The sequence below is a fragment of the Nipponia nippon genome, unplaced genomic scaffold, assembly GCF_047370975.1.
Source record: "Nipponia nippon isolate SJK-2023a ecotype South Korea unplaced genomic scaffold, ASM4737097v1 scaffold_6, whole genome shotgun sequence".
NCBI classification, from domain to species: domain Eukaryota; kingdom Metazoa; phylum Chordata; class Aves; order Pelecaniformes; family Threskiornithidae; genus Nipponia; species Nipponia nippon.
The window spans coordinates 3,568,045-3,591,215 of record NW_028262380.1 but is presented as its reverse complement, the minus strand read 5'-3'; the positions used below and the strand labels follow the sequence as shown (position 1 = coordinate 3,591,215).

General features: G+C 53.1%; 1 protein-coding gene across 2 annotated transcripts; it reads right to left on the bottom strand.

Annotated features, from left to right (window-relative positions):
• Positions 1-14: 14 nt before the first annotated feature.
• On the bottom strand, positions 15-20,408 carry PANK2 (pantothenate kinase 2). Of its 2 annotated transcripts, XM_087737038.1 has the most exons (8): positions 20,134-20,270; positions 18,491-18,558; positions 10,136-10,488; positions 8,865-9,118; positions 7,186-7,362; positions 6,813-6,936; positions 4,304-4,429; positions 15-3,593 (listed from the first exon to the last, which is right to left on the bottom strand). In XM_087737038.1, the coding sequence occupies exons 2-8, from the start codon at positions 18,519-18,521 to the stop codon at positions 3,543-3,545; spliced, it is 1,116 nt and encodes a 371-aa protein (XP_087593164.1). In that variant the 5' UTR covers positions 18,522-18,558; positions 20,134-20,270; the 3' UTR covers positions 15-3,542. The 2 variants fall into 2 exon arrangements, with proteins under 2 accessions (XP_087593164.1, XP_087593163.1); XM_087737037.1 differs by lacking the exon at positions 18,491-18,558 and having other exon boundaries at positions 20,134-20,408.
• Positions 20,409-23,171: the final 2,763 nt, after the last annotated feature.

Genomic DNA, 23,171 nt, shown 5'->3' with positions numbered 1-23,171 from the left:
GAGTTTCAAGTATATAAAAATAGCTGTAATATTTTATTACAAGAGGGAAAAAAACGAACAATTTACAAAACAAATACAGGCGAGCCCTCAGGGGCTTTGGTGCAGGACATCAGACCACACAGGATCTACTCGAAAGCCACAGAAACAGGGGTGACACACACAAGCGTGCGGAACCGACGCCGGAGAACCCGCGGCCGCTGCTCGCGGGGCCGCCAGTGCCGCAGGGAGGGACTTCGTGCAGAGCGGGTTGTTGCAGACTGGGTCGCTCCTGCAGACCGGGTCGCTGCTGCAGACGGGGCTGTTGCAGACCGGGTCGCTGTTGCAGACCAGGCTGTTGCAGACCGGGTCGTTTTTGCAGACCAGGCTGTTGCAGACCGGGTCGTTTTTGCAGACCAGGTCGCTGCTGCAGACGGGGTTGTTGCAGACCGGGTCGCTGTTGCAGACCAGGTCACTGTTGCAGACCGGGTTGTTGCAGACTGGGTCGTTTTTGCAGACCAGGTCGCTGTTGCAGACGGGGCTGTTGCAGACTGGGTCCTTTTTGCAGACCAGGTCGCTGCTGCAGACCGTGTTGTTGCAGACCAGGTCGCTGCTGCAGACGGGGTTCTTGCAGACCAGGTCGCTATTGCAGACCAGGTTATTTTTGCAGACCGGGTTGTTGCAGACTGGGTCGTTTTTGCAGACCGGGTGGCTGCTGCAGAGGCTTCGCGGCACAGCAGAGGTTTCTTGCCTCTCCGCAGCTTCCCTCCCTGTAACAAAATCATTTCAAGGTTGCTTCTTCCTCCCGTCAGTCTTCAGCTCCCACAGGCTACCGCTAAAAAAAAATAATAGCCCTTCTGCTGGCGTGACAACGACTCGGAGAGGGTTTCTAGACTGGCATAAAACCCTCGGGACCAATTCAATCCGCTAAGCCCGCACCAGCGCGGCGCGGCACTGAAGCGGTGCGCCCCGGAGCGACGCGGGTCCTGGCCACAAGGGTGTTTCAAAAAGCCGAAGCGCGGTTCTGTTTCTGTTCCACGAGTCCCAACGCCAGGGCCCGAGTTTTGGCTGGGAGGGCGGGCGAGCTGGCTGAAGCGGCGGCCGGTTCCATTTTATATGGTAGAGAAAGAGTTAAGTCGAGTCTAGCAAACCTACAATCAGCAATTTGAAAGTGGAGGTGTTTTTAACACACCGGCTTGGGGTCTCTTTTGTGTGATTTCATAAGAAATGAAGAATAAACAAGGTCTCAGGTGCCCAGATCCCAAAGAGGTTGCCCAGAGAGGTGGCAGATGGCCCCCTCCGGCAGCGTTCAAGGCCAGGCTGGACGGGGCTCTGCGCAGCCTGGTCCCTGCCCGTGGCTGGGTGGGACCCAGACGATCTCTGAGGTCCCTTCCCACCCAAACCATCCCATGTTTTGCCCTGCTCAAAGCCCTCACCTCTACAAGTACCAGGTCAGAGCGACTGCAGAGCGGGAGACACCCACGGCCTGCGCTACGCCGCGGGAAAAGCACAAAAATTGCCTTCTGCAGAGCGCAGGCAGCCACCATCATCTTTCACGTGAACGCTACTCTCTTTTTCCCCTCCCATTTTATTGCTGTTGTCAAATTACTGGATGCATTCGGGAAGTTCCAGGCCCGGAGGTAACTGGGGTTTAGCAAATGCCGTGCTTTATGCCGTGCCTGCCGGCTGGAACGCTTACCCAGCAGAGCTGAGGGCAGGCTTTCGGAGAAATGTCACGCAGGATCTAACGTAGCAAAGAGCACGTCTTCCAAATTCCGGGGTTTTTCCCTTTTCGGGGCCTTTTCTTCCCATTTCAGGCCCAAAGGAGAGGCAGGTAGCGCGCACCGAAGGCAGCGAGCCGCAGGCGATTTGCTGTGCTGTTACCGCACCTCTGGGCAGCCAAAGTGCAGCGGCCAAAGCGGCGCGGGCCCTCCAGCGCCGCCGTCGAAACGCACGTCAGGATCAAAGAGCTGGAAATCAGCTGATCCGAGAAGAACCCGTCACGTTGAGAGACGCGTTCGAGCGACGGGCATTCCGGCGTCCCGGGATAAACCCCAAGGCGTATGACCGGGAGCGATCCATGCCGGCGTTTTCACGCAAGATGGCTTCAGCCCGCTGACGGAAGGACGGCTTCTACGTACGGCCCAGCTGCCAGAGCGCCGCGGCGCAGGGGACGCTCTGAAGTCATCCGCGTTGTGCTGACATCATCACGGGAAGGTGCGGATGGCTCTTCGGAAAAGCGCCTCCTCCACGCTCCCGTTACGCTGCCGTAACCGACGCTTGCAGCCTGGCCCAGAGACCACCACCACCCTTCTCTCTGCGTTTCCCAACACACGATCCGAGTCCGGGAAGGATTTCTGCGAAGGGCAGGGCGAAGCAGAGACGGGAGGAAGGAAAGTCGGATTATGAACCGTATGCGTGCCGCTTCTCGTTTTTAAACCGCTGTCGACGATCAGCATCTCCGTTGTTTTGCGAGACGACACGTTCGGCGTGCGGTAAGCCATTTCTAAATCCGCGTCGGGAGATCTTTAGGGCTTCCAAACTGCAGCAACCCAGTTTGCAGGCTGTGCGCGGGACGGCGTGCGCAGAGAAAAGGGAGAGGAGTACAGCACGCGTATGGGAAGGAGAGGTTCCCCCCCAAAACTGCTAATTTAGCAATTAATAAACATAAAACGAACATTACAGAGAAGATCCCAAGTGTATGAAAGGAAATCTCATCTCTTTGGTATAGTTATATGCAGCCAAGTTTTACAACACAGAGGAAGAAAAACAAACAAACAAACCCCACTATTTCATCTTCAAATTTGCTTTTAGCAGACCTCAAGGTCGGAGGCGGACAGGTGCTCCTAACGCTACGCCGGCACTGCGGCGCACGCCGGAGGGGTACTGCGGTCCGTTCGGCAGCGTTACGGGCCACGATCGGCATCGGCCCGCGCAGACTGCGGGGACCCGAGACACAGGATTTGTGCCTCACCTTTCATCTCTAGTACAGAGAGACGAGAAACCGCGGTGGCAGGAACGAAGCCTCCCCGGGAGCACGCCGGTGTTCGACGGGCCGCTGCGCGGGTCGGAGGAGGCGGAGGCGGTCTGTATGGTTTTACGCGCCAGGGCTGCGCGGAGTTTCTTTCTTTCCCCTTTACAGGCAATTTACAGCGTTTGCGGAACGTAAAACGCTGCGGCCGAAGTCTATCGGCTGTGAATCGCGCAGACTCAAAGGAATCTTGATGGAGGGAACAGAGTGCAAGTCCTCTCTTACGTCACCACCATTAAACACGTAGAAAACTACCTACAAAGGGCTATCTGAGGCCAGGACTCAGTGCCCTACAGATATTCCAGCTACAACCGACGCCGTCGGCCAGCGTAGTTGCACATCTGCTTGGGAACAAACCTGCGCTGCACCTGAAGGTTGGTTTCCACTGTTTACAGACAGAAACCCACCAGGGTCTCTCCCTGGCTGATCAGGTCGCCCACCGTTCCCGTAGCAGTCAGCGGACGGAGGCTGTGAAGCGAAGCGTTGGCGTCGCGGCCCGGGAAGCGCCCCAACGTCGTGAGCCCCGCGTACGGAGTCAGGCCGAATCCAGCAGCTCCAGGAGAGCACCGACCGCACCAAAATAGCCCTGAAGAGCAAACAGACGGGCGTATCTATTAAAAACTCAAAACACGGGCACACATCTGACGCAAGAACGAGAATACTACACATACGGTGTCATTTTAACCACTTATAAAGACAATTCACAAACAGACCCAAGCTTAACTCTTTGAGCACAACGGATGCAGCAACCTGCCAGCCTCCCCAACCCACATCCATCTCTTTCCCCCTCCAGTCAACCCAAATAACAAATGGGAATAAAAAATGCTAGTACCTAAATTAACGCTCAAGGAAACGCCTCTACATTCTTGCAGGACCATTTTAATCAGCTCAAAACAGAAAGCCTAAATGACTAAAATCCTGCCGATGTCTCCGAACAAAGATCTAGGCGGTGGGAAGAAATCACTATAGGTAGGTACGTTACAAAAGAGATTTTAACTATGATGGCTGTATTGGAAAGCACAGAACCATCTACACTGTCAATAGTCTGAAAGTTCACAAGCAAGATGAGCTTGGTAGGAAACAATTCTGCTATCAGCTACCGGAACAACACACGTGGGTTTTCTGCCTGTGGCTGTAGCAGCAAAGCATGGGGAACCTGCTGCCCGATGTGTATCATCGACAGCTACGGACTCCACACGGCTCTTTCCAGAGCGTACAAAGGGTTTTCCTTTATACAGAAGAAAAAATGAATGTTAAAAGTCATTTCAAAATTCAAATTTTTAAAAGTCATTTCACCTCATGTTCCAAGAAAAGTGCTTTTAACTGTCCCTTCGACCAGTAGTCCAAAGCGTATGCCAGAAGCCTCATCGAAATCGTATTGATCCGAAGGAAATTGCCAACGAACACCACTCGATTGATGTTCTGCAAGTATCAGGGAAAAAAAAATAAAAAGGAACGTTAAGGCTAAATTCCATTTTCTGCAAGCAAACGAAACCCCCACCTTAGAGTACGTTAGACTTGTAGTGCCCTTTCAAAGCTGCCACATGCAGCTTTTCAAATACATTTTCTGGGAAGACTTGATGAAAAACAAGCAGCTGAAAGCAGAGGGAAATCACCCATTGGCACCAAAGCAACCAGATCCAGAGAAACTGCACCACCCCAAACAGCTCAGGAGCCTCGGCGAGCGGGGACGGGAGCTGCAGAGAGAAGCGTTACGATGCATACGCGGCCTTCTGAACTTGGCATTTTAAAACCGGACCCAAAAGAGACGATCTGCAAGCAAGAGATGACACCGAGTCGGCTTGGGGTCTGGCAGCAGCAAGAGATGGTTCAAACGAGTAAGGTGAGGTCAGAAAGGCGCATTGGGATGGTCAGGAACTGCGCTGAAAGACAAAAAAAGAACTGTGCTGGGCACGGGTGAGGCCGCCCCTCGAGTCCTGTGCTCAGTGCTGGGCCCCTCAGCCCAAGGCGGCCATGGAGGGGCTGGAGCGTGGCCAGAGCAGGGCAGCGAGGCTGGGGCAGGGGCTGGAGCCCAAGGCTGGGGAGGAGCGGCTGGGGGAGCTGGGGGGGCTCAGCCTGGAGAAGAGGAGGCTGAGGGGAGCCCTCATCGCTCTCGGCAACTGCCTGAAAGTAGGCTGGAGCCGGGGGGGTCGGTCTCTTCTCCCCAGGAACAAGCGATGGGACGAGAGGGAACGGCCTCAAGCTGCGCCAGGGCAGGTTTGGGTTGGATATTGGGAAAAACTTCTTCCCCCAAAGGGCTGTCAGGCCCTGGCCCAGGCTGCCCAGGGCAGTGGTGGAGTCTCCATCCCTGGAGGGATTTAAAAGCCGGGGAGATGTGGTGCTTAGGGACATGGTTTAGTGGTGGACTTGGCAGTGCTGGGTTAACGGTTGGACTGGATGATCTTAAGGGTCTTTTCCAACCTTAACGATTCCATGATTCTATGAATCGCGTGCTGAAAGCGTCAGGCAGGATCTGCAGAACATTACAAACATCCACAGTTCTGTCAGGAAGCAGTACCAGCCAGGTCACGTTAAGACAGGCTCTCTTTCAGACTCTTTCACACTACCCAGAAATCCACAAGTCAGCCACAGCCTTTCTAGCTTAGGAATTTGAGTAGAACGGTTCATTTTTTTGCTATGAGATCCTTATACTGGCTAGGAACACTGCTCATCAAGTGCCATCTCCTCTCCCCCCAACTCCAGCCTTTGACCCATCATTAAAAAAGCTGAATGGCTCGCTACTGTTCATCTGAAGGAAAAAAAGAAAAAAAACAAAACCATTTAGAAACCCATAACCAACACAATTCTGAAAGGAAAAGACCAACCAAGTAGTGATATTTTGGATTTAAATCAGACTTCCAACCAGACTTTTCAATCCCAAACAAGTTCTCCTGAGCCAAGTGATGAAGTCTGAAGCTTCCCTGTCCTCCAACAAGAAAATAATTTTCAGTTCCTCCTCTTACCGAGGAATCGGGATCAAGCCCTATCTGCTCCTTCACTCACATCCTATGGATCTTCCTTCCGTCCCCACGTTCGTTAACGCTCTCCCCTAACGATTCCGCATCCTCTGCATTCGGCTGTGTCCTCCGGAGCGAGGACTCAGCAGATGTATTGTGGGCAAGACCGTTTGCAATACGTCTCGCCCAGCTTCGGCAGTAAATGAAGGTAACCGGTAAGCCAACAGCGACAGGAATCAGGAGGATGCTTCAGGCTCATCCCGGCGGAAGGGGCTCGGAATGGAGCGGAGAGCACGTCTCTGTTCTTTCATAGCCCTGTACAATGCTGCTTGACATGAATGCAACAAGGCAGCACTGTAAAGAAGCTGAAAGCACAAAGATACGGGAACGGCGGTGGAAGCGGTGAGGCCTGACCAAGAAAATCAAGCGTGGCTCGTAAAAACCCCACAGGGAAGGTGTCCAGCCCCTGCGCCCCTCCAGCCCACCCGTCCTTCTCTCCCGGCGGTCCCAAGAGCTCGAGTTTGTCGCACACCTACCGCTCCTCAAGCCACCGCAGACAAGTTCTCTAACTCCCGACCAAGCAGAAGACCTGACGGGACCAACGCCCCCCCCCAACTCATTCACGGCTCTTCAATCCGCAACGATCTGGCTCAAACCACACAGATAAGCAAGGACAAAATTTACCAAAGAATCCAAACCGAGGGGATGACAACTGCCTGAGCATCCAAAAAGATGAGCGTGAACGTGCATCTACAGAAGCGCACGCAGGGAAAGAGAGATCCTGCACGACAGCAGCACGCAAGCGATGCTTCAGACAGAAAGCCATGGGACAGATTTCCCCTTAATACCTCATTAAGCGCACACATCCGTGCTATGGAGCCGATGTTGTTAGTGATGGTTATTAACGTAGCCTTCGCGAGGTCCTCTTTGCTGACAGATTCCCGCTTCTCCTTGCTCATCATGTTTCCAAAGCTGCAAAGACAGTTTTTGGGTTAAAGGTCCATTTGCATCAGAATTCCAGGCGAAAATGGGAACTGCTAATTTAACCAAAGTAATTCGTCTTTCAGTATTTCCTTCTCATTTTAAAAAGCGTTGATATTGGCAATTTAGATCTGGTAAAACAGAAGAGCAGAAGGAACGGTAGCTCTCCTGAGAGATGTAAACCCAGTTTTTCATCCTTGCAGAATCTCCTGTGAAAATTAAGATCAGTCAGGTCATTACCTGGACGCTACGGCCCAGCCTGGCAACCCGAATCGCTCGTAGTCCCCTCCATAGATGTCCCGCACTAGTTTGTCCACTTTGGTGCTGTCTCCACGGGACGCCATCTCTAGGGCCTCTTCAAAGGTGGAGCAACCGGTAAGAAGGCAGCAGAGACCGAAAAAGGTTCCCCCTCCAAGGCTGCAACGTAAAGCAAAATGAAAGTCACCCGCCTTGCTTCCAAAGAGATGGAGAAAGAAAATGGCTCGTTCCTCTGCAAGCTGTGCTCAGCGCTGGGCCCCTCACCCCAAGGCGGCCATGGAGGGGCTGGAGCGTGGCCAGAGCAGGGCAGCGAGGCTGGGGCAGGGGCTGGAGCCCAAGGCTGGGGAGGAGCGGCTGGGGGAGCTGGGGGGGCTCAGCCTGGAGAAGAGGAGGCTGAGGGGAGCCCTCATCGCTCTCGGCAACTGCCTGAAAGGAGGCTGGAGCCAGGGGGGGTCGGTCTCTTCTCCCCAGGAACAAGCGATGGGACGAGAGGGAACGGCCTCAAGCTGCGCCAGGGCAGGTTTGGGTTGGATATTGGGAAAAACTTCTTCCCCCAAAGGGCTGTCAGGCCCAGGCTGCCCAGGGCAGGGGTGGAGTCCCCATCCCTGGAGGGATTTAAAAGCCGGGGAGACGTGGTGCTTAGGGACATGGTTTAGTGGTGGCCTTGGCAGTGCTGGGTTAGCGGTTGGACTGGATGATCTTAAAGGTCTTTTCCAACCTTAACGATTCCATGATTCTAAGCTCGGATTACTCAGCTACGCATCCCAGTTAGCCCGGGTTGCCCCAGTCCTTCACCTTCTTCTCTTTTCAGTGCAAGCAATCTTGGAAGAGCAGCGGTTTTCTTTAAATCCACTACTTTCAGATAACGTACAGCCTGTAAGGAACCCCACGCCCTCGCAGCCTTCTGCAGAGGGCATGTTTCTAAATGAGAAAGTAGTTTTCTTATTTTACAATGTCCACCTTCTTCCCAGCACTCAGAGAAGTCAAGCTTAAAAGAAATATTAGTCCTGCGGGATAACCGGAATATTAGGGCACAGCTATTCAAAACTTAGGGGGGGAAACTACGTCCTGTTCACTTTACTGTGCCCACATGTCAATAATGATGTGTAATAAGAGTAAGATCTATACTGGGGGGGTGTTTATTATTATTATTGCTAACTTTAGGGAAATTCAGGAAAGCTTAAAGCCGCAGAGCTCTTTGGCTTTGCCCAGCAAGAAGAGGCACATCTTCAGGAAGGGTTGCTGCAGCAGCCCAGCAGCTGTCCGGGGAATTACTGCCGTGCCAGCATCCCTGCCACCAAATCACGGTACGTTTCCCAAGTCAGGATGCAGATCTCTACTGCTAGGATCAAAGCTAACAGTTGTTAACGTGATGGTTATGGGTCTATTTGGGATAATCCCAAACCATGGGATGTCTGTGATGGCAAATAAAACAGTTAAGAAGCTGTTTTTGCAGTTGCCCTGCTGTAGAAATTAAAGCGACTGGTTGCAGTAAGGAAACCAAAACATGAAACTCAGATTTTCGCTTCCAGGAGGGATCTTTGCTGGCAGAGATGAGGGACTGCAGGATGAGCAGAGGACGAAAATGTCCTCTACGACGCAGAAATGCATTCCAGACTAAAAGAAAACTCAGAGTGAATTTACCCCCTCGCAGCACTCACCTGGTGCCCGTTACCCGTTTATAGTTTTCTTTTGAATACACAGCCAAAATGCTGACCCCCGAGCCAATGTTCACCAGAAGGAGAGGATACGGATTCTCCAGGTTGAATGGGAGCTTCTGACATCTTTCAGCATCCGTCGGGTTTTCAAAATAGTAGCACTCGGAATGTCCATTGAATCCGACCGAATCAATGTACAGGACTCCTTTAATAAGGCAATCGAGTTCATCTACCTTACAAAGCTGAAGGTCACCCATCTGGCGGGGGAAAAAAAAAAAAACACAGAAAGGAGAATATTCAAGAAGTAGCTAGGCATCTGAGGTGTTCAGGCTCAGGGCTAGCAAAACGCATTCCCTGCCAGCGCAATTCAGCTCTCCGTTACTCCCCGTGGCGGCGGATAAAGCATGGAGCGCAGGAGGGCTCCGTCTCGCCCCACGCGCCGACGGCTAACGGCCCCGGCCCGACGGCGGCCGGCGTGACGGGGAACGAACAACTGGATCCAGGGATGGATGCCAGGAGAGTCCCACCGACTGCCATCGGCCTGGCTTAGGCCCTGACTCGGAGGCATTAGCATGAAAAAACAAAAAAAAAGAGAAGGGACTCAACGGTTGGACCAAAAATTAAAAAAAACAACCAAAAACCACTCAGAAAACAGAGGAAGTCACAAAATTGTTTTCCCCTCACGTCACTGCCTTGACTGCATAAAAAGCCTCTACTTGGTGCATTTTTTTCAAGCCCTGGTTAAACCAGGTATTTATCACACGTGTTTTTCACCTGTGAACAAGAACCAAACGTGTAACGAAGCCACGTGATGATGTCAAACCCCAACTCCCAACCTCCCTTCTCCCTTCCCACCCAACCCGACCGAGCCTCAATCGGCTCGCTCACACGTGCCTGAGAAAGGAACACTAAAGCGAATATTAAGCGTGTGAAAGACAGCAACGAGGAGAAAAACCACAAGACTGAGATCAGCGTGAGGAGAGGTTAATAATACAGAGAAAGTCTCGTCAGAGCACACGCCATGGAAGCTGGTGAATAATTTCAGAGTTACGGGAACGTTACGTGTACTTTCAGGGAAAAGTATCCTAATTTGGAGACGTGAACTTGACTCCACATGCTGTTTCCTGAACCAGGTTTCATTTGAGTTAGCTAAATCTTTCAAAGCTAAGATTTAGAGGAGTTTTAGAGTCTGCAGAGGAAGTTTTCTAGTTTTAAGCTTTAAAAAAAAAATTTCACTACCAGATCCTAATCGTATAGAAGCCAAAAATGCATACTGTGCGAAAGTCCTGCTCAAATTTGTACGCTCCACCTCCCGTGGCACATAAGGTAGTATGGAGGCTTGAGAAGTGTTTTTCGCTTCCCATTTGAATAAAAGCAGGCATGTCATGAGTAGGAAAGCGTATAAAGTGCAGATTGCCTTTACGTCCACACAGGGTAAGGTCCTTTAGTTCAAGGTGCACATCCCGAATGCCTGTAGATCCGTAGGCTACGTTTGATGTCAGGTATTTGCGGATGCTTTTGAGATTTTCCACTTCCTCCTCCTCCTCTTCGGCGGTGATGTCCTTGGGTTCGAAATAAACCAGTTTGACCAGGGTCCCTCCAATATCCAAGCCAAACCAAGGAAAGACTAAAGAGAGAGAAAAAAAAAAAAAAAAGAAAAAGAGATGGGGTTTGGTATTGTTGTACCACCAGCAAAGTACTTATACACCGAATTAATTCATGCCATTCTCCAGGGGCTCCAAAACGCAGGCTCGCTCGATCTATTCATGTCTGAAGGGGAAAACGCAAGAAAAAAAAAAAAAAAATGTTAGCAGCCCGGTCTGTCCTTCGCAAGCGTGGCTGAGGCTCCTCTGTCCACGGACCTAACTCCCGTTTTGAGACACCTCGTGTTCGGGAGCTCCCAACACCCGATGTGCAGTCCTCCAAATACACCACCAGCCACGGCGCGGGTCTGAGCATCCGTACGCCCGCCAGATACCGCTGCGATTTTTATCCCCGGCTATTTCTTTTCTAAAGTCCTGATCCAGAGCCAGAGCCGAGGATAATACCGGTGCTTTTACATCAAAGGGATGTGCAAACGTTAACTAATTACAACGCATAACTGAGGTAGACAAGTAATCTAAGATGCCCCAGGGAGACAAAACCAAATGTCTAATTGGATTATTTTATTAGTCAAATTCCCCCCCAGTACAAAATATGCATTAGTGTCAGGCCCAGCAACACTTACAGCTGTGTTAGATAATGAGCTGCTTGGAAAAGATCAAGAGAAAACCCTGATCAGATGGAATCTGCGATTAGAGCTGAGATCTGGAACAGATTAATGTTACTATTAATGAGCTAAAGGATAGGCTAGGGCTAACAAGATAGATGGGCTCCAGAGCAAAGAGAAAAATGTAGCCGCGTGTCATGGCTTACGGCAGTGGGATTAAACCCTTCTGTTTTTTTATCAAAAGGAAAAAAAGGAATGTTTAGGAAATAAACCTGGATGCAGCATAGACTGCTACTCGCGTTCCTCTGGAAAGAAGGATCTCAGGGTTTAGTAAAATCCTTCCATGTCAGAGACAGGCCTGATAGCACGCTACCGTTATTTTTGCAAAATACGTTTGCTTATCTGCAGACAGATAAGCGTGCAACACGGAGAAGTCCTCGCTCCTACCGCCACTGAAAGCGGGTGTCCCTCCGGTGAGACGCGGGGACGTGGCAGCCGAAGGCAGAAGGGCCCAAGCGAGACCTGCTCCTCCTCTCCCGTCCCCGCGGCGCAGGAGGGCACGGTCAGACACCAACGCCCGAACCCGGAGGCAGCGCTGAAGAAAGCTGAACAGCAAAGAAAACAGCTCAGGGGCAGGAGGGAAAGCCTCTCCCAGGCCAAACGATCTTTGAAAAGCCCCAAAGCCCATCTTTGAAAAGCCCACAGTTTGAAGACGATGTGTTCTCTCCTCGGCGGGTTAACTTGGCTGCTGTACGCAGCGGAGGTAAGACAGGGCCTTTAGAGCATCACGGTTCCCCAGGAGCTGCTAGAGCCATCAGCTACCCACGTTCATTTTAAACCACCGAGTTATTTTTATATATTTACAGAGAGGCCACCCCCAAGCATCACCAAAAAAGACATCCTGACAGAAGATGCAAGCTCTATTTTAGGAGGCACATCCAAATCTCAGTCATCCTCTATTTCTCATGCATTTACTTCAAACAAGAACAGACATAAAAATAACTGTTCGTGAATGAGAGAGAGAGAGAGAAATCCGAATCACGGCCCAACGGAGGGAAAAAGCAGGAGCAATTCAAGGACTTTGGATAATTTCTCATTCTGCATTCCTGAAATGAATTTCAGGATTCCAAACTCCATCAGCATTTCGGGGTGGAAAGTCTTACCAAGTGCTTTACTTGGAGAAAAGTTTAGCGTATGTATCTTATTTCAAGACTCCCTCAAAAAAACCTTACTATAGCTAAATTAAACAGTTGAGTTCCTTCCCAGGAGAGGCACGTTGGCTGCCTGGGCCTCATCACTCAAGATGAGGAGACCCATCTCCCCAGGGCCGTCGGACCAGGAGGAGCACCCTCATGGGAAGGGGCGTCCCAGAGTACAGGTGAAGGGAAAAGCAGGACAAACTCTAGGATTTCTGTACCTCCCCGCCAAAAAAAAAAGGGCCTTGTCATGGAGGAGTGCGGCAACAGCAGCTGAGCTGCTCCGTCTTCCCCCGCCGGCAAAGAGGAGCGGCGGAGGCCACGAGCACCCCAACAGGGAGACGGACGCTCTACTTCTGCACGGCGGGCAGCAGGGCAGCAAACAAAACCCACCCGGCGTCCCCTCGCTTCGCTCGCCTGCTCCTCCCCACGCCTTAAACCTAAACACCCGTACGCAGGCCCATCTGATGCGATAGGAAAGCCACCTCCAATACGGCGTATACATCCATACGTCAGCAGTCTCCGTACTGATGGCAGAATAGGTCCCCCTCAAAGTATTTTGTATTTCTTTGAATCAAAGTCCTAGATTTATCAGCCAACTACTGCAGAAAAATGCTTTGAACAAGGATCATGCCCTGCTATGGAGAGAAGCAGCAATAAAAATACCGTCAGCGTCACACAGGTAAAAATAGGGCATCGGCAGCCAAACCAGAGCCTTCTGCGGCTGCGCCAGTCCCTCCAGTGACTGGAACTGGCAAACACCGCCCTATTTAAATACCCAGTTCATGTATAAGATCACTAAACCCAGTTTCCCCACGTTCACGGTGCTTTTCAATACTGCTTGAGCTCTGTTGGAAAACCAGCAAGCTCCACGCAAGAAAAGGAACAGGAGGAGGCTTCCCACGTTACGTGGCCAAGTCCTCTCCTCTCTGCCGTGGCCACCGACGTCCTGGACTCCCTTCTCACCAGTTCCCCACTCTTAAAAGCGCTCATCTGTTTTGTCGTCTGCTCTGACAAAGGGACTGGTTCCAGAAACCTCCTCTCCTGGTGCCGGGAAACCTCCTTGGCATTTCTGGAATATATTGGTTCCTGTCGGGACATGCAATTTTTTTTCTGCATTATGAAGCCTGCACTTCTTTTTTTTTTTTTTGAAGCATCCCCACCCTCATATTTAGAGGCAGCAATCCGCTCCCCAACTGCACTTCGCCCGGCTACGCAAGGGTAAAAACAGGGAGAGAGCAGAGGATGGGGTCTCGGAGATGCCCTCATCGGGGTGCAGCAGAAAAGCATCCAAAAACCAAGGCGCGGTGCCCCGCTGGAGCCACGTAACCGAAACACCATACGGGCTGCTTCGCCACGAGCCACCGGGCTTCCACTCCAGCGCAGCCGCTCAGCTGGGAGAACCTGCACGTGTCCAGCAGAATAACGCTTTGAATCACGTTGGCCGTGAAGTTCAACCAACTGCGAAGTTGATTGTGCGGGACACAAACCTTCCAGATTTTAGGGCGCGCGAATCGCCAACTCGGTCCGTCAGTTTAGGAAGCTTTCCTAGTCACAAAAAAACGATAGCAGCTCCTTAGAAACTTCATCCCAGCTCACTCCCAGCACCCTCAAGACCTTGAATTGTTTAATATATATACATTTACCTTTTGTTCAGGTGTTGTTAGAGCTGCCGCTGAACTAGCAGCAGACCAAGCGTGGGTTAAACCAGTTACCCGCTGTCTGGCGCACCAGAAGAGGTGGCTAACGGGGAAACGGGAACGGCACCGGCAGAGCTCGGCGTAAACCGCAGTCAGGCTGGGCTCGGGGCTCGCTCGTCGTCACTCAGCGCTGGCCCCGCTGAATCCCAGCTGGCCCCAAAAAGAGCATCCAAGCCCCCGTGCGGGGACACGGCCTCGGAGCGGAGCCGGCTCCGTGCATCCGCGTGGCACCAGCTGCAGAAAGGCTCTGCAGGGAGCAGCTGGCGTTCTCCATCTGCCGACGGCTGAGCTATACCTTCCCTAAGTCACCAGGGATAAATGCTAAAAGCTAGCCTATTAAGGTAATTAACTTAAACCAAATGATTCTTAATTATGGATCTCTCATTATATACAGCCCAGCCGCAGGTTAAGAATCCAAGGAAGAAGTGCGCTAGCTCAAAATTAAATACTTCTTTACCATATCGCAAAGGATTTTCTATGCAGTAAAACCTGCAGAGAGCACTCGGATCATCCGGGGCAGGGACAAAACTTCCCCTATAAACCCATTTTTTGTAGGAAAGGGGTGTGGCCCACAAACGGGAGGAGGGAATGATTTCAGCGACGTGGAGAACCGTTTTTTTTTTCCTTACACTTAGAGGAAGCCAGCCAACGCAAACAGGCAGGGCAGCGATAGCTCTTCTGCATCCGAGAACTAGAAAAATCCCCGCCTTCAACGGGAGGAAGGAGGAAGCTCTCCTGGATGAACGCCATCGCCATCTGCTACCGAGGTTTCTCTTAAAACACTGATGTTTTCCCAGCATCTACAGCGCGGCTGAAAGGCATCCAAAGATCTCTCCCTTGTAAGCCTCCACAGCATTTTTTCCGAGGGAGCTGCTGCCGAAGAGGGCAGATCTCGAGCAGCGCGAGGACCGGTGGCATCCAGGAGCCGCTGGGCGGCCCGGAGGCTGATTTTTCTCCGTCAGAGGGTTCTGCTGAAACAACCGGCGCAAGAAGACGCCAGCTTTAACGGCCAAGGCAGAAAATGGAAACGCTGCCTCTTTTCCCCACCTCCCCGCTGCTCCGCGGAGCCCTCCGTGCTGGGAAAGAGTCTCGCGGCTCTCGTTTCCGAGCGCTTACCGGCCAGAGAGCGGCGGGGAGGGCGAGAAGCCCAGGGCAGAGGGTGGGAAGAGCATCGCGGTGCGGACCTCCGGGCTCCCCTCCTGCCCAGCGCCTCCCGGGACGCGTCGAGGCTCTCCCTGGGCGTTTGGCCGTTGGCAAGAAAGGCACGAAAACCCCTTCCCAAAACCAAAGCTGCTCTCCTTTCAAAACCTTCCACAGCTTTTTCCTTAACGAGACTCTCTGTATTACTTCGCTAGCACGACGACAGCCACCAACCCCGCTCTCAAACGTTGCAGAAGACAAACAATAAATCCAGCGGTATTCGGCGTGAAAAGCAGCGAGGGAACAACGAAGGCGACTGAAGGAACCGGCAAGACTGGGGCACCACTCAGCAGATCAGGCACGCAACGACGAGCCTTATTTTCCTTTGCTTCCCTAATGCTACATACTGCAACAGCAGCTATAAAGCATCCTTAAAGCAAATTTTTCCCCAAGAAAAAAATTCATATTTTGGCCCGACAAAGTATTGCTTCCCCTGCGCATAGACACTTTTAAAAAGCAGCTCTATACGTACATTTTCCTACACACAATTCACGTGCAGCTCTTTGTCTTAAAAATACACTTGCTTCTAATGGGCAGATCTATGGATACGCAACAACAAACAGAAGACGGGCCTGCAGACCGGGTTAAGGGCTTACAGCACTAAATCTCCTCGCACGCAGAAAAGCTCAGGGGTACCGGGTGTCCCCCAGCAAGAGCTGCCACCCCCCCTTCACCTTCAAATCCCTGTCAGAGTCAGACCGTAAGCTCTTTGGGGCAAGAAAAATACGTCGTCTTTATCTGTTATGTAAATTACTTCATAAAACCGGGCACTATATAAATAAAAAAAACCTCGACGGACTTATTTTGAAAGCTGCAGAAGTGTCGAGATGAAAGAGGCGATATAATTAAAGACCTCCATGGTGGATTTTCCTCAGACGACAAGCAGCTCAAGTCGTATTTCAGACTGATCCTTAAGTTATGAGCCAATTACACCAGAAGCTAAAAAGCTCAGCCTGCGGAGGAGCGACGGAGACGGACGATTTAGTTGAGCGTATGACAGCATCTCTAGGCTTACTCTAAAATATTCAACGTTCTATTTTAATAGCGTTACACCACGATGGAAATTTTACAGCTGGGGGGGGGGGGGGGGAAATAAATATTCATCAGCATTTAATATAAAGTGACACTAAGTCTACATGTCCTCCCATCTTTAAAAATAGGCTCTGCTGGGAATTCACATTTCATACACAATTCCAAAACATAAAAAGGTATTTAAAAATCAAAGCTTAAATTCCGTACTGCAAAGGAGCTGCCAAAACAGCATTTTATTTGTACCTCTACTTGCATACTGCGCGTACTGAGCATTTAAAGCAATGTGCACATTATGTCTTTGCGTGATTTTGACAGAAGATACTAAAACTTTAAAAAAAAAAAAAGGTATCGGTTGAAAGGACTACAGAATCGATGAGGACGTGCATTTGTTTGTTTTTTTTTTTTGAATGATACACGCATACATTTTTAGAAACTGTTTGCAGGATGCTCTTCTTGACGTCTTAGGTATAGGCTTTCTTTTGCAATTCCCGAGTACCCTACAATACAAATACACTGTATGCAACATAATTCCCCTTTTGTCAAACAGTAAAACGTTACTGATGATGCCTGGCAAAAGCACCAAAACAAGCTATTTTATTTTTTTTTCCCCAGAGAACTAACAAACAGGGTACAGAAGGGAGAAGCATCTTTGTTACCCAGGGAAATAACCTAAACCCATCTCTGTCAGGGAACCAGGTTTTCGGGAAGGAGCCGAGGAGAGGCGGGGAGGCTGACGGACTGCATCGCTGACCTCCTTCTCTTATCGTAGGGAAGATTCGTTACACCAAAATATTCCCCTGCTCATTATGATCTGCTCACCATCGGTTTTACACCTGGCACTCGAACCCACCCACGGCAAGGCGTCTGGTATCCCACAGTTACGTTAAAGTAAATGTAAATGTGAATATCCTCTTTACTCATCTGGGGTATTTCCAGTCCAGTTTTTAAGTGCAGATTTCAATAATGGTACCAATAATTCATTACCAGGAAGGAATTCTTCTGTGCTGCCCCTGGAGCTGATAAAGCTTTCTCTGTATTATTGCTTCTGCCTGTACTAATAATCCCATCAAGCTCCCCTTCGCACCCCACCAGCGTAATACTCCAAAGCAGCTAGGACCTTCAGCAAATCTCTGCTTCACCACATTTTCACGGGTACCCCTCGCTCCCTTCCGAGCGCAACAGCGTCCTTGACTTCTCCTCCTTTTCCCCGGGGCATACTGAAAATCACGACAGAGTTAATAGCCCGCGATGCACGAGGGCGCGCAGCTCGGACGGCAGCCATCCAGCTGCAGGTCAGGTTATTTCAGATATATCCAATTTAATTCCCCTCAGTCCCAGACCTCCCCTGATCTCTGCAGCGAAACAGTCCTCGCTGCACATGACGGGGACGGACAGACAGACAGACGACGGAGGAAGAAAGCTCACGAGCTTGCCCGGCAGCCTGCTGAAATCCTTTCGTTCCCGGGGAAGCCAGGCTCCTCCGCCAGGCCATCGGCCGGCATGGGCAGCAAGGCAAGCCTCAAGGTCACCGAGCTCGCTTGCCACACGCCAGCAGCAGGCAAGCGGGCGCTAAAGCAGGACGGGTTTGATCGGACGCCCCTGAAGCGGTTTGCTTTCATTGAGGCTTGCTTGCATCTTCCTTAAGGCGCGATCGAGCATTTTCACTTCAAAAGGTAATTTACTCTGACATCAGCCATCGTCCCTATTAAGGGATGTACTTGCTCCAGCACATTTCTCTGCCAATTATCACAAAAATCATTGAGGAAGGACAGGCTACGTTGTAATCCCGAATCGCACTCCGCTGACCTCCCAGACCGGATCCAAATCCCGTCTCGGACACTGCCAGCACACCTGTTTTCCTACGAGTATCCCACACCGGCCTCTGCATTCAGCTTTACCGCAACAAACCCGAACCTCAACGGCCAACTTTAATCTACATTTCCATACAAGACAGAGAAACCGCCCCCAGGCAAGGCAGAAGAGCATAATCACCTAAGGCACAGCTCCAGCTAAGTCCACCCTAATTTTCATACCAGCGATCTCCTTCATTTCCCTACAGATGACTGCCGCCGATTAACTAGCACGTCTCTAATTAACAACCCCACAGCTCCCACGGGTAGGTTTGACTGCGATTTCCTTAGGACGACAGCCACGCAAGCGGACTTTCACCTATGAAGTTGGGCTTGCCGCATCTAAATCGCAAGATGCTCGCCACTGCTAGTCCCGTTACACCCCTCTAGAAATTCCTTTCATCCTATTAATTCTTGGTTAACCAGAAAACCCCACGATTACCTGAGTTATTTAACACTAACTTTACAGTCATTCCCCGGCGCAGGATCACTCCTGTAATCAAGCACGACCTGGAAACGAAAGGGAACAGAGGTGAGGTTAGCAGAGCCGCGCCGACGCCACGCTGGCACGGCTGAGCCGCGCTCGCCCGAAACGAGTAACGCAAGCAGCATCCCGCTCAGCAAACGTCTTTCGAAGTCTTTTGAGATATAATTCCTGTTTTTCACACTAAGGGCAAAAGAGAAGCTTCCTTTTTTTTCCCCAAGCAACCAAAAAAAAAGGAAAGACGACTATTTAAAGCTTTACATTAACACAGTAACAATAACGTCTCGGCATTGCCAGCCAACAGACCGAGTCGTGCTACGAGATGCAGGACAATTTTGATTCCCGTGTTCAGCCCGGATTCATTTGCTGACGTCCTTTTAGCAGCTGCGCAGGTGCCGGGGAACGACGCTGTCGCTATTTCATTTTCAGGGTACGGCCATCTCCTTCCAAGTAAAGAAAGACTCGCTCGGTTCCACTTCAGGCACGGCTGAAGTAAGGCACCCGCCGCACCACCTGCGCGGCAGCTCCTGCTGCCGCCAAAATGAAGGCTGCCATCCATTTTGCACCTACCTCGCCTTCCCACACGGCGTTTAAAAACGTGGTTCAGGGGAGGGTTTTTTTTTTTCCCTTGCAAAGCCTGGTTCAGGCTGCGCCCAGCCCCTGCCAAACCTGCGGGGCTCTCCCTTCCCCAAATCTCCTTTCCTCCCACCGGTTACCGGCCCGGCCAGGCAGCCTTCACCCCCCGGCCCCTCCGACTCCTCTTCCTCGCCCCGCGGGTCCTCACCAGTCGCCTTCCAGGCCAAGGTCCCTGGCTCGGGGACCTCAGCGCCCGCCGCAGCCCCGGCGGGCCACCCTGCATCTGCTGGAGCTCCCGCGGCTCGGCCTGGCCCATCCTCAACCCCAGCCTGCTCTGGCCCTGGCCCTGGCCCTCCGTGTCCATGTCCCTCTGTGTTCCTCCGTGTCCCTGTCCCTCTGCATCCCCATCCCTCCGTGTCCCTGTCCATGTCCCTCCGTGTCTGTGTCCCTGTCCCTCCGTGTCCCCGTCCCTCCGTGTCCCCATCCCTCTGTGTCTGTGTCCCTGTCCCTCCATGTCTGTGTCCATGTCCCTCTGTGTCCCTGTCCCTCCGTGTCCCTGTTGCTGTCCGTCCATGTCCGTGTCCCTCTGCGTCCCTGTCCCTGTCCATCCATGTCCCTGCCCCTCCATGTCTGTCCGCGTCCCTGTCTCTCCGTGTCCCTGTCCGTGTCCTTCCATGTCCGTGTCCGTGTCCCTCTGCGTCCGTGTCCCTTCGTGTCCCTGTCCCTGTCCATCCATGTCCGTGTCCCTCTGTGTCCCTGTCTCTCTGTGTCCGTCCGTGTCCGTGTCCCTGTCCCTCCATGTCCATGTCCCCAAACCGGCCCTGTCCTCCCGGTGACCCTCACCCCTCCCTGCCACCCCACTGCTGCCCCATTTCCCCCTCCCCCCCGCCATTAAAGAGCCCCCCGCCCCACCCACCTCAGGCCACGCCCCCTCCCGGCCCCACCCACCGCAGCCCCACCCCAGGGCCCGCCCCGCCCCGATAGGCCACGCCCCGCCGCCCCCCGCCCCTTCCCGCCGCACTCACGCGGGCGGTTCTTGCGGACCGAGTCCCGCCGCTGGCGGCCGAGGGAGCCGCCCCCTTCGCGGGGCTGCGGCCCCGCCGCGCTGTCAACGCCCGCCGCGCCGCTGTTCCGCCGCCGCGGGGGTCCGGCGTCCGCCGTTCCCCCTCCGCCCCGCCGCCGGGGCGCCTTCTCCTCCGCCCCGCCGCCGTTGCGGAGCGGCTCCATCCGCAGCGCGGCCCGGCCCCGCGGGCCGCCCGCCCCGCCGCGCCGCGCTCCTCACGGCCGCCACCGCCGCAGCCACCGCCTCCAGCGCGCCTGCGCCCAGCGGCCCCCCGCGCCCCGCCGGCCCCCGGGGAGGGGGGCGGGAGAGGCCGGGAGGCGGCCGCCCAATCCGCGCCCTCTGCCGCGCGGAGCGACAGGCGGCTTCGCCAATGGGAGACGGGGATCGGACGGCAGCGGGGCGCCGGGCCCTCCCCCCCCCCCCCGAGCTCGGCGGCGGAGAGTGACAAGGGCGGCTGGCCAATAGAATGGGCGAGCTCGGTACGGGGCGGGGATTAAGGCGCCCGCGGGGGCGGGCCGATATGCGGCAGCGCTGGCCTATGGATTTCCTTTGGGAAGAGAATGACACGACAGCTGCCCAATGATGTGAGGCGGCTGCCCGGTCGGGGCGGGAGAAGGCAGTCTGATTGACAGCCCGGGTAACTATGGCAACGCAGAAGGGGGCCGAAAGGAAGGCCGCAGTAGGCCCGGCTGGACCGGGCCGCGCGGGGGGCTGCTTTGCATATCATTTACATATGCAAATAGAGAGGCCTCCTTCATCCCCTCACGGTGGGGCGGAAGGCTGAGGCCTCCCTCTCACAGAGGAGGAGACCGAGGGACAGCAGAAAAAAGACCCGGTCCCTGTCAGAAAGGCCGCAGAGACCAGGCCGGATCCAGTGAGGGCAGGCGCAAACACCCGAGTTCTGCAAAGATCCGACAGGGTCGAAAGAAAGGAGGGAGACAGCAAAATGGGAAGGCAGACGGGAGGAGAGGCAGTCAGAAACCAGGGCTGAGGATTTGGGATACAGCCGAGACCCAACCCGCAGTTCCCCCGTCAGTCACAACATAACTGCAGTCATGGCGCACCCCCTTCTTTACGCTCCGGCCCTGCCTTCATCAGGGCTGAGCCGACAACTACAGCAGCAGCCACCCAGCAGCAGAAAAACTGAGGCCACCATAAAGAGGTGCGTAAGCAACCATCGATGGGATGGCGTTCCAGAGGGAAGCAGACTGCCAGGCTCTGTCATGCCGCAACAGCTCCCGTCGTGACACAATGGAGGCTCCTAGGTGGAGTGTTAAGTGGTGTCTAAGGAACCCAGAGTACGGCCAGCTGCAGCCCAGTGACCCACGGCGCTCTGCACCTCCACCGCGTTAATCTCAGCTCACCGCAATCCTCGGGCATTAATTCGATACCAAAGGGATAAGCAACTGACGTTCAAAAAAGGTGTAAGAATTTCAGTAGGAATTTGCTGAATTCTGGTGAAAAAAGGGCAAGGAGATTGGTCAAATTCAGTTTGTATGATTTTAATATCCTGTTGGGCAAACGCAGGAAGCATATAAACGAGGTTGGTGCCAATATGAGACAAAGCGTAACCTCTCTGAATAAAAATAACCCTTTTTTATAAAAGTGTTGCCTCATTTTGTTAAAAAACTCACTGAGCTTCGCTGCCTGAAGCCAATACCAAGCCCTGACTGCCTTTCGTGTACCGGGGCTGTAAGTCAAGAGCTCTGGCTGGGAAAGGAGAAGGCGAGGAGAGCGGGCAGGATGTCTCAGCTGCGAACACACAGCAGAGCCCTCGGCAGCCTCTTCTGCGAAAGGCAGCATGGAGAGGGCACCTAACGCTACTAAAAAGGGCTGTTGCCATCAGGCTGCTCGGAAGCTTCCTACTTCATAGAACCACAGAATGTCCTGAGTTGGAAGGGACCCACAAGGATCATCGAGTCCAACTCCTGTCCCTGCATAGGACAACCCCAAAATTCACACTATGTGTCTGAGGGCGTTGTCCAAATGCTTCTGAAATGCTGTCAGGCTTGGTGCCGTGACCACCTCCCGGGGGAGCTTGTTGCAGTGCTCCACCACCCTCTGGGTGAAGAACCTTTTCCTGATGTCCCACCTAAACCTCCCCGGCATATCTTCCTGCCGTTCCCTCGGGTCCTATCGTTGGTTGTCAGGGAGAAGAGATCAGCGCCTGCCCCTCCTCCTTCCCTCGTGAGGAAGCTGTAGACCGCGATGAGGTCTCCCCTCAGTCTCCTCTTCTCCAGGCTGAACAGACCAAGGGACTTCAGCCGCTCCTCATACAGCTTCCCCTCTAAACCCTTCACCATCTTCATGGCTCTCCTCTGGACACGCTCTAGTAGCTTCGTATCCTTTTTGTACTGTGGCGCTCAAAACTGCATAGTAATCCTTCAAGTCCTGCATCCCAGTCATTTATGAAGACATTAAAGAGCACCGGCCCCAAGATGGGCCTAATACTTCTCCCCAAAAGGCATATGCCGCAGGCCGGCTCACCCCTAGGGTCCCTCGCCAGCGAGGGACGACCTGGAGCCGGGCAGAGCGGCTCTCGCTGATGTCGGTCACTTTTCTGCAGGTCAGGCCAAGCCCAAAGCTGTTCAGCAGATGAGGAGCGGTGCCGGGGGACCACCCACCGCCAGTGCCTGCCCACCAGGGCTGAAGCCACGGTGGCAAAGGTGGCCCAGCTCCCTTTTCTGCGTGGGATCCCAGGATCCGATTCAACCAGTCTGAACCGTGGAGGAAGAAGCGTGAGCAGTGTGCTGGGCTGGGTGCGTACCGTCTGCCTCAGCACACATCTGCTGATGGCATCCACCTGGTTACAGCCAGCTCCTTCCCTCCCAGCCTGCCACCGCTCAGCCACGGCTGCGCATGGCCCCGTTTCTACCAAACGCTCTCCTAGCTTGCAACAGTTTGCAACTCAGACCTCTGCTTAAAAGCTTTCAGTGCATTTCTCTTCTGAGAACTTGTCCAGTTCCTCTTTGGCAACCACAGCTTCCGGAGGAGACGACT

Coding starts and splice junctions, on each gene's coding strand:
- PANK2 (XM_087737037.1), bottom strand. CDS start 20,335: ATGGAGCCGCTCCGCAACGGCGGCGGGGCGGAGGAGAAGGCGCCCCGG. Junction 10,489..20,133: donor GGTCCGCAAGAACCGCCCGC/GTGAGTGCGGCG, acceptor CTCTCTCTTTAG/TCTTTCCTTGGTTTGGCTTG. Junction 3,594..4,303: donor CACTTTTCTTGGAACATGAG/GTGAAATGACTT, acceptor TTTGCTCTTCAG/GGCTATTTTGGTGCGGTCGG.